This window comes from Nerophis lumbriciformis, linkage group LG07 (genome assembly GCF_033978685.3).
Source record: "Nerophis lumbriciformis linkage group LG07, RoL_Nlum_v2.1, whole genome shotgun sequence".
Taxonomy (NCBI): Eukaryota; Metazoa; Chordata; class Actinopteri; order Syngnathiformes; family Syngnathidae; genus Nerophis; species Nerophis lumbriciformis.
This window is the reverse complement of record NC_084554.2, coordinates 162,397-177,030: the sequence shown is the minus strand read 5'-3', so window position 1 is coordinate 177,030 and position 14,634 is coordinate 162,397. Positions and strand designations below refer to the sequence as shown.

Sequence of the window (14,634 nt, the reverse complement as noted above, 5' to 3'; positions counted from 1 at the left end):
CTAATACACACACACACACAATATACCTACTTGTATACACACACACACACACAATATACCTACTTGTACACACACACACACACACACACACACACACACAATATACCTACTTGTACACACTAACACACACAATATACCTACTTGTACACACTAATACACACACACAATATACCTACTTGTACTAACCCTAACTGTATTTAAATATAATGTATACATGAATAAATGTGTATATATATATGTAATTATATATAATGTATACATGGATATATATATATATATATATATATATATATATATATATATATATATATATGTATATATATATATATATATATATATATATATATATATATATACTGTATATATATGTATATGTACAAACCCTGTTTCCATATGAGTTGGGAAATTGTGTTAGATGTAAATATAAACGGAATACAATGATTTGCAAATCCTTTTCAAGCCATATTCAGTTGAATATGCTACAAAGACAACATATTTCATGTTCAAACTCATAAACTTTATTTTTTTTTGCAAATAATAATTAACTTAGAATTTCATGGCTGCAACATGTGCCAAAGTAGTTGGGAAAGGGCATGTTCACCACTGTGTTACATGGCCTTTCCTTTTAACAACACTCAGTAAAGGTTTGGGAACTGAGGAGACACATTTTTGAAGCTTCTCAGGTGGAATTCTTTCCCATTCTTGCTTGATGTACAGCTTAAGTTGTTCAACAGTCCGGGGGTCTCCCTTCTGCTATTTTAGGCTTCATAATGCACCACACATTTTCAATGGGAGACAGGTCTGGACTGCAGGCGGGCCAGGAAAGTACCCGCACTCTTTTTTTAAAAAGCCACGCTGTTGTAACACGTGCTGAATGTGGCTTGGCATTGTCTTGCTGAAATAAGCAGGGGCGTCCATGGTAACGTTGCTTGGATGGCAACATATGTTGCTCCAAAAGCTGTATGTACCTTTCAGCATTAATGGTGCCTTCACAGATGTGTAAGTTACCCATGTCTTGGCCACTAATACACCCCCATACCATCACACATGCTGCCTTTTACACTTTCACCCTAGAACAATCCGGATGGTTCTTTTCCTCTTTGGTCCGGAGGACACGACGTCCACAGTTTCCAAAAACAATTAGAAATGTGGACTCGTCAGACCACAGAACACTTTTCCACTTTGTATCAGTCCATCTTAGATGAGCTCAGGCCCAGCGAAGCCCACGGCGTTTCTGGGTGTTGTTGATAAACGGTTTTCGCCTTGCATAGGAGAGTTTTAACTTGCACTTACAGATGTAGCGACCAACTGTAGTTACTGACATCCCTAAATTCCTTGCAATAGCTGATTGAGAAAGGTTTTTCTTAAACTGTTCAACAATTTGCTCAGGCATTTGTTGACAAAGTGGTGACCCTCGCCCTGTCCTTGTTTGTGAATGACTGAGCATTTCATGGAATCTACTTTTATACCCAATCATGGCACCCACCTGTTCCCAATTAGCCTGCACACCTGTGGGATGTTCCAAATAAGTGTTTGATGAGCATTCCTCAACTTTATCAGTATTTATTGACACCTTTCCCAACTTCTTTGTCACGTGTTGCTGCCATCAAATTCTAAAGTTAATGATTATTTGCAAACAAACATTTTTTTACGAGTTTGAACATGAAATATGTTGTCTTTGTAGCATATTCAACTGAATATGGCTTGAAAAGGATTTGCAAATCATTGTATTCCGTTTATATTTACATCTAACACAATTTCCCAACTCATATGGAAACGGGGTTTGTGTGTGTATATATATATATATATATATATATATATATATGTATATATATATGCGTATATGTATTTGTATACAATGTATATATGTATTTATATACAATGTATACATGGATAAATGTATATATGTATTTATATATAATGTATACATGGATATATGTATATATAATGTATACGTGTATATTTGTGTATATATATATGTGTATGTATGTATGTATCTATATATGTATGTATCCTAGGGGTGTAATGGTACACAAAGATTTGGGTTCGGTACGTACCTCGGTTTAGAGGTCACGGTTCGGTTCATTTTCGGTACAGTAAGAAAACAACAAAATGTAAATTTTTTGGCTATTTATTTACCAAATGTGTAAACAATGGCTTTATCCTTTGAACATTGGGAACATTATAATAATTCTGACCACGTTAATCAACATTAAACTGCCTCAAGTTGTTGCTCAGATGAAATAAAATGATATATACGTGTATATAGTACAGATTAGAAATAATGTGTATATAGTACAGATTAGAAATAATGTGTATATAGTACAGATTAGAAATAATGTGTATATAGTACAAGTTGGAAATCCATCCATCCATTTTCTACCGATTATTCCCTTCGGGGGCGCTGGAGCCTATCTCAGCTACAATCGGGCGGAAGGCGGGGTACACCCTGGACAAGTCGCCACCTCATCGCAGGGCCAACACAGATAGACAGACAACATTCACACACTAGGGACCATTTAGTGTTGCCAATCAACCTATCCCCAGGTGCATGTCTTTGGAGGTGGGAGGGGCCTATCCCCAGGTGCATGTCTTTGGAGGTGGGAGGAAGCCAGAGTACCCGGAGGGAACCCACGCAGTCATAATACGTGCATATAGTACAGATTAGAAATAATACATGTATATATACTAGAGATGCGCGGATAGGCAATTATTTCATCCGCAACCGCATCAGAAAGTCGTCAACCATCCGCCATCCACCCGATGTAACATTTGATCAGAACCGCACCCGCCCGCCATCCGCCCGCACCCGCCCGTTGTTATATATCTAATATAGACGATGCAAGGCATTAGTGAGGTTATAAAGCTTTTGCCTGTTAAAGAAAGGAGACTGATCCAATGCAGCACAGACAATCGCGTGCCACGCTGTCACGACCCAGACGCACACCAGTGCGCAATCATATGGGAGCCGCGCTGAGCGCACCTCCAAGCGCGTCTCGCTGCCGGCGACGGCCGGGTATGGGCCCGACGCTCCAGCGCCATCCATTTTCAGGGCTAGTTGATTCGGCAGGTGGGTTGTTACACACTCCTTAGCGGGTTCCGACTTCCATGGCCACCTGTCTATATCAACCAGGGTGAGCCCCACCCTTTTCGTGAGCGCACTGCGCGCGGAGTGACCCCTGTTACGCGCCCCCGGCAACAGGGGTGGCGGGCAGGTAAGCTGCGCGGGCGGAGCGCGCGGAGTGACCCCTGTTACGTACAAGCCCCCGGCCACGGGGGTGGCGGGCAGGCAAGCTGCTTACCTGCTGCGCGTGACGCCGGCCGCGGCGAAGGCGGACGAGGCGGGGTGTCGGTGCGGTGGGCGCGGTAGTGACCCTGGACGTGCGTCGGGCCCTTCTCGCGGATCGCCTCAGCTACGGCTCCCGGTGGGGCCCTCTCGGGGGAAGGGGCCTCGGTCCCGGACCCCGGCGAGGCGTCCCTTCTCCGCTCCGTAAAAGTGTCCATCTCTTTTTTTTTTTTTCTTCTGTTGTGGCATATGCTGCAGGTGCCTGCTCGTTTTTCGTATGTGGGTAACAACATTTAACTATGTATATATATTTACCAATTGGTTTAACTGCCACCCGCCTGAATCTATTTAAAATCTAATTTTTTTTTATTTCAACCGCCCGACCCGACCTGACCCGACCCGCGGATAAAATCTAATTTTTTTAAATTTCAACCGCCCGATCCGCGGATAATCCGCGGACTCCGCGGTTGTGCCCGCAAACCGCGCATCTCTAATATATACTATATACACAGATTATACCTGTATGTAGTACAGATTAGAAATAATACGTGTATATGCTACAGTTTAGAAATAGTACGTGTATATAGTACAGATTATACGTGTATATTTATTTATCATTTATTAGAAATATTGCGTTAAATAGTACAGATTAGAAATATTACATGTATATAGTACAGATTAGAAATATTACATGTATATAGTACAGATTAGAAATATTACATGTATATAGTACTTCCAAAAAAACTATCTTTTAATTTTATTTAATTTCCCATCACTTTGCTTTCTTTGATCTTTGATTTGGTCCTCCTCACAGCACCCGAGGCGCCGGACAAGCCCACGGTCTCCACGGCGACAGAGACCTCGGCCTACGTGACCTGGATCCCCCGTGGCAACCGTGGCTTCCCCATCCAGTCCTTCCGTGTGGAGTCCAAGAAGGTGCGGCAGGCGGGCGAGGACTGGAAGACGGCGGTGGACAACATTCCACCTTCACGCCTCTCTGTGGAGATCACCCACCTGGAGAAAGGTCTTGCACCGCATACCCCTAACCCTAACCCTGACCCTGCCTGCAGGAACCTCCTACAAGTTCTTCTCTGACCCTAACTCTGCCTGCAGGAACCTCCTACAAGTTTTTCTCTGACCCTAACCCTGCCTGCAGGAACCTCCTACAAGTTATTCTCTAACCCTAACCCTGCCTGCAGGAACCTCCTACAAGTTATTCTCTAACCCTAACCCTGCCTGCAGGAACCTCCTACAAGTTATTCTCTAACCCTAACCCTGCCTGCAGGAACCTCCTACAAGTTCTTCTCTGACCCTAACCCTGCCTGCAGGAACCTCCTACAACTTCTTCTCTGACCCTAATCCTGCCTGCAGGAACCTCCTACAAGTTCTTCTCTGACCCTAACCCTGCCTACAGGAATCTCCTACAAGTTCTTCTCTGACCCTAACCCTGCCTACAGGAATCTCCTACAAGTTATTCTCTGACCCTAACCCTGCCTACAGGAATCTCCTACAAGTTCTTCTCTGACCCTAACTCTGCCTGCAGTAACCTCCTACAAGTTCTACTCTAACCCTAACCCTGCCTGCAGGAACCTCCTACAAGTTCTTCTCTAACCCTAACCCTGCCTGCAGGAACCTCCTACAAGTTATTCTCTCACCCTAACCCTGCCTGCAGGAACCTCCTACAAGTTATTCTCTAACCCTAACCCTGCCTGCAGGAACCTCCTACAAGTTCTTCTCTGACCCTAACCCTGCCTGCAGGAACCTCCTACAAGTTCTTCTCTGACCCTAACCCTGCCTACAGGAATCTCCTACAAGTTCTTCTCTGACCCTAACTCTGCCTGCAGTACAGTAACCTCCTACAAGTTCTACTCTAACCCTAACCCTGCCTGCAGGAACCTCCTACAAGTTATTCTCTAACCCTAACCCTGCCTGCAGGAACCTCCTACAAGTTATTCTCTCACCCTAACCCTGCCTGCAGGAACCTCCTACAAGTTATTCTCTAACCCTAACCCTGCCTGCAGGAACCTCCTACAAGTTATTCTCTAACCCTAACCCTGCCTGCAGGAACCTCCTACAAGTTATTCTCTAACCCTAACCCTGCCTGCAGGAACATCCTACAAGTTCTTCTCTGACCCTAACTCTGCCTGCAGTAACCTCCTACAAGTTATTCTCTGACCCTAACCCTGCCTGCAGGAACCTCCTACAAGTTCTTCTCTGACCCTAACCCTGCCTGCAAGAACCTCCTACGTATTTTTCTCTGACCCCAACCCTGCTTGCAGGAACCTCCTACAAGTTCCGAGTGCTGGCCGTCAACGTGATCGGATCCAGCCCGCCTAGTGCTGCCTCCAAGGCCTACACCGTGGTGGGCGACAGGACCCACCAGCGCCCCGTGGACGGCCCCTACATCACCTACAACGAAGCCATCAACGATACCGCCGTCATCCTCAAGTGGACGGTGAGATGTGACCGTACCACAGTCACATGCTAACATGTGACCATACCACAGTCACATGCTAACATGTGACCATACCACAGTCACATGCTAACATGTGACCATACCACAGTCACATGCTAACATGTGACCATACCACAGTCACATGCTAACATGTGACCATACCACAGTCACATGCTAACATGTGACCATACCACAGTCACATGCTAACATGTGACCATACCACAGTCACATGCTAACATGTGACCATATCACAGTCACATGCTAACATGTGACCATACCACAGTCACATGCCAACATGTGACCATACCACAGTCATCCTTAAGCAGATGCTAACGTGTGATGATACCACAGTCATCCTCAAGTACATGCTAACATGTGACGCTACTACAGTCTTACTCAAGTACAGGCTAACATGTGACGATACCACAGTCATCCTCAAGTAGATGCTAACATGTGACGCTACTATAGTCATACTCAAGTAGAGGTTAACATGTGATGATACTACAGTCATCCTCAAGTAGATGCTAACATGTGACGATACCACAGTAATACTCAAGTAGATGCTAACATGTGACGCTACTACAGTCATACTCAAGTAGAGGCTAACATGTGATGATACTACAGTCATACTCAAGTAGAGGCTAACATGTGATGATACTACAGTCATACTCAAGTAGAGGTTAACATGTGATGATACCAGTCATCCTCAAGTAGATGCTAACATGTGACGATACCACAGTAATACTCAAGTAAATGCTAACATGTGACGATACTACAGTCATACTCAAGTAGAGGCTAACATGTGATGATACTACAGTCATACTCAAGTAGAGGCTAACATGTGACGATACTACAGTCATACTCAAGTAGAGGCTAACATGTGATGATACTACAGTCATACTCAAGTAGAGGCTAACATGTGATGATACTACAGTCATACTCAAGTACATGCTAACATGTGACGATACCACAGTAATACTCAAGTAGATGCTAACATGTGACGATACTACAGTCATACTCAAGTAGAGGCTAACATGTGATGATACTACAGTCATACTCAAGTAGAGGCTAACATGTGATGATACTACAGTCATACTCAAGTAGATGCTAACAGGTGATGATAGCTCACGTGGGATAGCGCCACCCGGTGGTCTTCCTGGAGGAGTATGGTAGCGTCCCTGCCCGGCCGTCTAACGTCAGGTGTGTCCTGCAGTACACTGCGGTCAACAACACGCCCATATATGGCTTCTACATCTACTACCGGCCCAGCGACAGCGACAACGACAGCGACTACAAGAAGGACGTGGTGGAGGGCGACCGCTACTGGCACTGCATCAGTGAGCTGCAGCCCGAGACGGCGTACGACATCAAGATGCAAAGCTTCAACGAGAAGGGCGAGAGCGACTTCGGCAACGTGGTCATCCTGGAGACCAAAGGTCCGCGTCCCTTTCAAAGATGGCGTCCTTCCTCACCGCCATGGCCTCCTAACGCTGTTGTCCTCCTCCTCAGCGCGACCGCATCACCAACGCCCCGCCCCCTCGGAAGGCCCCGACCCAGAGGCGGGTCGCTCCGGCGGGTCAGTGCCTCGGCCGGGCGACCTGCCATACCTCATCGTGGGCGTGGTGCTGGGCGCCTTCGTCTTCATGGTGGTGGCCTTCATCCCCTTCTGCCTGTGGAGATCCTGGGCCAAGCAGAGTGAGTTCCTCAGACCTTCCCTTCAGACCTTCCCTTTGGACTTTTACCTTCCCTTCAGACCTTCACCTTCCCTTCAGACCTTTTCTTCAGACCTTCCCTTTGGACTTTTACCTTCCCTTCAGACCTTCGCCTTCCCTTCAGACCTTCACCTTCCCTTCAGACCTTCACCTTCCCTTCAGACTTTCACCCTCCCTTCAGACTTTCACCTTCCCTTCAGACTTTGACCTTCCCTTCAGACTTTGACCTTCCTTTCAGACTTTTACCTTCCCTTCAGACCTTCACCTTCCCTTTTGACGTTCACCTTACCTTCAGACCTTCACCTTCCCTTCAGACCTTCCCTTTAGACCTTCCCGACAGTCACCTTCCCTTTAGACCTTCCCTTCAGACCTTCACCTTCCCTACAGACCTTCGCCTTCCCTTTAGACCTTCCCTTCAGACCTTCACCTTCCCAACAGACCGTCTCTTCAGACCTTCGCCTTCCCTTTAGACCTTCCCTTCAGACCTTCACCTTCCCTTCAGACCTTCACCTTCCCTACAGACCTTCGCCTTCCCTTTAGACCTTCACCTTCCCTACAGACCTTCGCCTTCCCTTTAGACCTTCCCTTCAGACCTTCGCCTTCCCTTTAGACCTTCCCTTCAGACCTTCACCTTCCCTTCAGACCTTCACCTTCCCTACAGACCTTCGCCTTCCCTTTAGACCTTCACCTTCCCTACAGACCTTCCCTTCAGACCTTCGCCTTCCCTTTAGACCTTCCCTTCAGACCTTCACCTTCCCTTCAGACCGTCTCTTCAGACCTTCGCCTTCCCTGTAGACCTTCCCTTCAGACCTTCCCTTCAGACTTTCACCTTCCCTTCAGACTTTCACCTTCCCTTCAGAACTTCACCTTCCCTTCAGACCTTCACCTTCCCTACAGACCGTCTCTTCAGACCTTCGCCTTCCCTTCAGACCTTCACCTTCCCTTCAGACCTTCACCTTCCCTTCAGACTTTCACCCTCCCTTCAGACTTTCACCTTCCCTTCAGACTTTGACCTTCCTTTCAGACTTTTACCTTCCCTTCAGACCTTCACCTTCCCTTTTGACGTTCACCTTACCTTCAGACCTTCACCTTCCCTTCAGACCTTCCCTTTAGACCTTCCCGACAGTCACCTTCCCTTTAGACCTTCCCTTCAGACCTTCACCTTCCCTACAGACCTTCGCCTTCCCTTTAGACCTTCCCTTCAGACCTTCACCTTCCCAACAGACCGTCTCTTCAGACCTTCGCCTTCCCTTTAGACCTTCCCTTCAGACCTTCCCTTCAGACCTTCACCTTCCCTTCAGACCTTCACCTTCCCTACAGACCTTCGCCTTCCCTTTAGACCTTCACCTTCCCTACAGACCTTCGCCTTCCCTTTAGACCTTCCCTTCAGACCTTCGCCTTCCCTTTAGACCTTCCCTTCAGACCTTCACCTTCCCTTCAGACCTTCACCTTCCCTACAGACCTTCGCCTTCCCTTTAGACCTTCACCTTCCCTACAGACCTTCGCCTTCCCTTTAGACCTTCCCTTCAGACCTTCGCCTTCCCTTTAGACCTTCCCTTCAGACCTTCACCTTCCCTTCAGACCTTCACCTTCCCTACAGACCTTCGCCTTCCCTTTAGACCTTCACCTTCCCTACAGACCTTCGCCTTCCCTTTAGACCTTCCCTTCAGACCTTCGCCTTCCCTTTAGACCTTCCCTTCAGACCTTCACCTTCCCTTCAGACCGTCTCTTCAGACCTTCGCCTTCCCTGTAGACCTTCCCTTCAGACCTTCCCTTCAGACTTTCACCTTCCCTTCAGACTTTCACCTTCCCTTCAGAACTTCACCTTCCCTTCAGACCTTCACCTTCCCTACAGACCGTCTCTTCAGACCTTCGCCTTCCCTTCAGACCTTCACCTTCCCTTCAGACCTTCACCTTCCCTTCAGACTTTCACCCTCCCTTCAGACTTTCACCTTCCCTTCAGACTTTGACCTTCCTTTCAGACTTTTACCTTCCCTTCAGACCTTCACCTTCCCTTTTGACGTTCACCTTACCTTCAGACCTTCACCTTCCCTTCAGACCTTCCCTTTAGACCTTCCCGACAGTCACCTTCCCTTTAGACCTTCCCTTCAGACCTTCACCTTCCCTACAGACCTTCGCCTTCCCTTTAGACCTTCCCTTCAGACCTTCACCTTCCCAACAGACCGTCTCTTCAGACCTTCGCCTTCCCTTTAGACCTTCCCTTCAGACCTTCCCTTCAGACCTTCACCTTCCCTTCAGACCTTCACCTTCCCTACAGACCTTCGCCTTCCCTTTAGACCTTCACCTTCCCTACAGACCTTCGCCTTCCCTTTAGACCTTCCCTTCAGACCTTCGCCTTCCCTTTAGACCTTCCCTTCAGACCTTCACCTTCCCTTCAGACCTTCGCCTTCCCTTTAGACCTTCCCTTCAGACCTTCACCTTCCCTTCAGACCTTCACCTTCCCTACAGACCTTCGCCTTCCCTTTAGACCTTCACCTTCCCTACAGACCTTCGCCTTCCCTTTAGACCTTCCCTTCAGACCTTCGCCTTCCCTTTAGACCTTCCCTTCAGACCTTCACCTTCCCTTCAGACCGTCTCTTCAGACCTTCGCCTTCCCTGTAGACCTTCCCTTCAGACCTTCCCTTCAGACTTTCACCTTCCCTTCAGACTTTCACCTTCCCTTCAGAACTTCACCTTCCCTTCAGACCTTCACCTTCCCTACAGACCGTCTCTTCAGACCTTCACCTTCCCTTTAGACCTTCCCTTCAGACCTTCACCTTCCTTTCAGACCGTCTCTTCAGACCTTCGCCTTCCCTTTAGACCTTCCCTTCAGACCTTCACCTTCCCTACAGACCTTCGCCTTCCCTTTAGACCTTCCCTTCAGACCTTCGCCTTCCCTTTAGACCTTCCCTTCAGACCTTCACCTTCCCTTTAGACCTTCCCTTCAGACCTTCACCTTCCCTTCAGACCTTCACCTTACCTTCAGACCTCCCCTTCAGAACTTCACCTTCCCTACAGACCATCACCTTACCTACAGACCTTCGCCTTCCCTTTAGACCGTAACCTTCCCTTCAGACCGTCTCTTCAGACCTTCGCCTTCCCTTTAGACCTTCCCTTCAGACCTTCACCTTCCCTTCAGACCTTCACCTTCCCTACAGACCTTCGCCTTCCCTTTAGACCTTCCCTTCAGACCTTCACCTTCCCTTTAGACCTTCCCTACAGACCTTCGCCTTCCCTTTAGACCTTCCCTTCAGACCTTCACCTTCCCTTTAGACCTTCACCTTCCCTTTAGACCTTCACCTTCCCTTCATACCTTCACCTTCTCTTCAGACCTTCACTTTCCCTTCAGACCTTCACCTTCCCTTCAGACCTTCACCTTCCCTTTAGACCTTCCCTTCAGACCTTCACCTTCCCTTTAGACCTTCCCTTCAGACCTTCACCTTCCCTTTAGACCTTTCCTTCAGACCTTCACCTTCCCTTTAGACCTTCCCTTCAGACCTTCACCTTCCCTTTAGACCTTCCCTTCAGACCTTCACCTTCCCTTTAGACCTTCCCTTCAGACTTTCACCTTCAGACCTTCACCTTCCCTTCAGACCTCTTTTTGCCTTCCAGAGCAAACGTCGGCCTTGTGCTTCCCCGCCCCCACGTCCTCCTGCCACTACACGGTGGTTCCTCTGCAGGGTGTGGCCCTGATGGGACACGCTCCCGTGGACGCCCACCTGACCCTGGTGGGACACGCTCCCGTGGACGCCCACCTGACCCTGGTGGGACACGCTCCCGTGGACGCCCACCTGACCCTGGTGGGACACGCTCCCGTGGACGCCCACCTGACCCTGCCGCAAAACCAGGAACACGCACATCCCGGCAAAGTCCAGCACCGGCAGGTGAGAAGCACATATTGATTAGATTTAGTCTTCATATTGATTAGATTTATAAGATCATTGTTGATGATTGTATGATTATTATTAATGATTGTATGTTTATTATTGATGATTGTTAGGATTTTTATTGATGAGTTTTATGATTATTATTGATGATTGGTCTGATTATTATTATTGACGATTGGTATGATTATTATTATTGACGATTGTATGATTATTATTGACGATTTTTATGATTATTATTGATGATTGGTACGATTATTATTGATGATTTTTAGGATTATCATTGATGATTGTATGATTATTATTGATGATTGGTATGATTGTTATTGACGATTGGTCTGGTTATTATTATTATTGACGATTGGTATGATTATTATTGATCCTTTTTATGATTATTATTGATGATTGGTCTGATTATTAGCATTGACGATTGGTATGATTATTATTATTGCGATTGTATGATTATTATTGACGATTTTTATGATTTTTATTGATGATTGGTACGATTATTATTGATGATTGATACAATTATTATTGGTGAGTGGTACGATTATTATTGATGATTGGTTTGATTATTATTGATTGTATGATTATTATTGACTTTTATGATTCATATTGATGATTATGATTATTATTGATAATTGGTACGATTATTATTGATGATTGATATTATTGATGATTGTTCAAATTATTATTGATGATTGTTAGGATTATTATTGATATGATTATTATTGATGATTTGTATGATGATTGGTGTGATTATTATTGATGATTGCTTGGATTGTTTTTGATGATTGTTAGGATTATTATTGATGATAGGATTGTTATTGATGATTGTTAGGATTATTATTGATGATTGTTAGATTATTATTGATGATTGTTAGGGTTATTGATTGTTATGATTATTATTGATGATTGTTATGATTATTATTGATGATTGGTATGATTATCGTTGATTGTTAGGATTATTATCAATGATTGTTAGGATTATTATCAATGATTGTTTGGATTATTATTGATGATTGCTTGGCGTATAATTGATGATTGTTATGATCATTATTGATTGTTGTTATGATTATTGTTGTTATGATTATTATCGATGCTTGTTGGATTATTGATTTTTTAAATAATTATTACTGATGATTATGATTATTATCGATGATTATAATGCTGATTATTATTATTGATTATTGTTGGGATTATTATGATTATTATCAATGATTGTTATAATCATTATTGATGATTGTTATGATTATTATTGATAATTATGATTTATTGATGATTATGATTATTATTGATGATTGTTGTGATTATTATTGCTAATTATGAATGATTGTTATGACTATTATTGATGATTGTTATGATGATTAGTGTTTTTTTAATGGCACTGGTGTGTGTGCTGCAGGAGGACCTGGAAGCTTCTATGGAGTGTGACACCTTGTTACCACGGCGACTGTCCAACGGGCACGCTCCTCTGTGCCACTACGCCAACGAGTACGTTACTTGTCTCATCGATGGTCCATCAATAATCTATCAATGGTGTATCAGTAATTAATGGTGTATCAATAATCTATCAATGGTGTATCAATAATGTATCAATGGTGCATCAATAATCTATCAATGGCGCATCAGTAATCTATCAGTGGTGTATCAATAATCAATGGTGCATCAGTAATCTAATAATGCCATCAATGGTGTATCAATAATCTATGGCGTATCAATAATCAATGGTGCATTAATAATCTATCGATGGTGTATCAATGATCTATGGCGGATCAATAATGTATCAATCAATGGTCCATCAATAATCTATCGATGGGGTGTCAATCTATGGCGCATCAATAATGTATAAATAATCAATTTGCATCAATGTATCAATAATCTATGTCGCATCAATAATGTATCAATAATGTATAATCAATGACGTATCAATAATACATCAATGGCACATCGATAATGTATCAATAATCAATGGTGCATCAATAATGTATCAATAATAAAAGGTCCATCAATGATCTATTGAATGTGTATCAATCTATGGCGCATCAATAATGTATCGATGGTGCATCGATAATGTATCATTAATGGCACATCAATAATGTATCAATAATCAATGGCGCATCAATAATGTATCAATGGCGCATCGATAATGTATCAATAATCAATGGCGCATCAATAATGTATCAATAATCAATGGCGCATCGATAATGTATCAATAATCAATGGCGCATCAATAATCAATGGTGCATCAATAATCAAAGGTGCATCAATAATGTATCAAAAGCGCATCAATAATCAATGGTGCATCAATAATGTATCAATAATCAATGGCGTATCAATAATCAATAATTGGAATGACTTCTCTGCTGCTTTCAGCGACGCTGAGCCTCCTGATTGGTTCATGCTGGATTCGTGTCCTCAGTGGGCGGAGCCTCAGCAGTGGCCAGGTGAGGAGCAGGACAATATGTCACAAATCAGGACACTTCATAAGGTACACCTCCTCTCTGTTCCTCCATGCAGAAGTCACGTCTTCTCCCAGCGCTTCTCTACAAGATGAAGCAACGCTCAGCAGCGCCACATGAGAGAGCAACACATGAATATTTATTTTTCTATGGCAGATATTTATCTATTTATACTTTTGTACATATCATCCTGTATATAAGATGGCATCTTTTTCTACAGCATCATAAACTTGGTCTGGAAATAACAACATGCTTCTTTCAATCATTTGCTGCGCACGTCCTCTTGTTTGCCACACAAATGAAGGACATCCTAAATAGCACTTTTGCAAAATCCTAAATAGCGGCTGGAGCACTCTTGCATGTAAATGAAATCCTAAATAGCGGCTGGAGCACTCTTGCATGTAAATAAAATCTTAAATAGCGGCGGGAGCACTCTTGCATGTAAATGAAATCCTAAATAGTGACTGGAGCACTCTTGCATGTAAATAAAATCCTAAATAGCGGCTGGAGCACTCTTGCATGGAAATGAAATCCTAAATAGCGGCGGGAGCACTCTTGCATGTAAATAAAGCTTGTGAAACACTTTCATGGCTTTCATGGCATTGAGGGAGAGCCTCAATGACGTGTTGCCCTCCAGTGGACTGAGAGAGTATTGCATACACACTTCTTTGGCGCTTTCATTAAAATGTTTGCTGCCCTCAAGTGGCTACCAGGGATATTGCATGAATTATTGCTTTGGTGGCCAGACGGTATTGCATTCCAATGATGGTGTGAGTATGGCTCTCGGTTTTGAAGCTGGGACCAAATATGGCGCCTTGAGTCACGTGAGGAGCGT

The 14,634-nt window shown here is 44.5% G+C and overlaps 1 protein-coding gene across 3 annotated transcripts in view; it reads left to right on the top strand.

The window, feature by feature from the left end:
- Nucleotides 1–14,047, top strand: part of boc (BOC cell adhesion associated, oncogene regulated) — a 64,367-nt gene extending 50,320 nt beyond the window's left edge. For 2 of the 3 annotated variants that reach the window (XM_072913430.1, XM_072913428.1), the window contains 8 exons: nt 4,101–4,310; nt 5,566–5,741; nt 6,955–7,177; nt 7,251–7,436; nt 11,066–11,337; nt 12,743–12,831; nt 13,714–13,784; nt 13,858–14,047. In XM_072913430.1, the coding sequence (XP_072769531.1) occupies nt 4,101–4,310; nt 5,566–5,741; nt 6,955–7,177; nt 7,251–7,436; nt 11,066–11,337; nt 12,743–12,831; nt 13,714–13,784; nt 13,858–13,919 (1,289 nt within the window). In that variant the 3' untranslated portion in view covers nt 13,920–14,047. The remainder of the gene's footprint in view (nt 1–4,100; nt 4,311–5,565; nt 5,742–6,954; nt 7,178–7,250; nt 7,437–11,065; nt 11,338–12,742; nt 12,832–13,713; nt 13,785–13,857) is intronic. The other variant, XM_072913429.1, reaches the window with a different exon arrangement.
- The last annotated feature ends 587 nt before the right edge of the window (nt 14,048–14,634 follow it).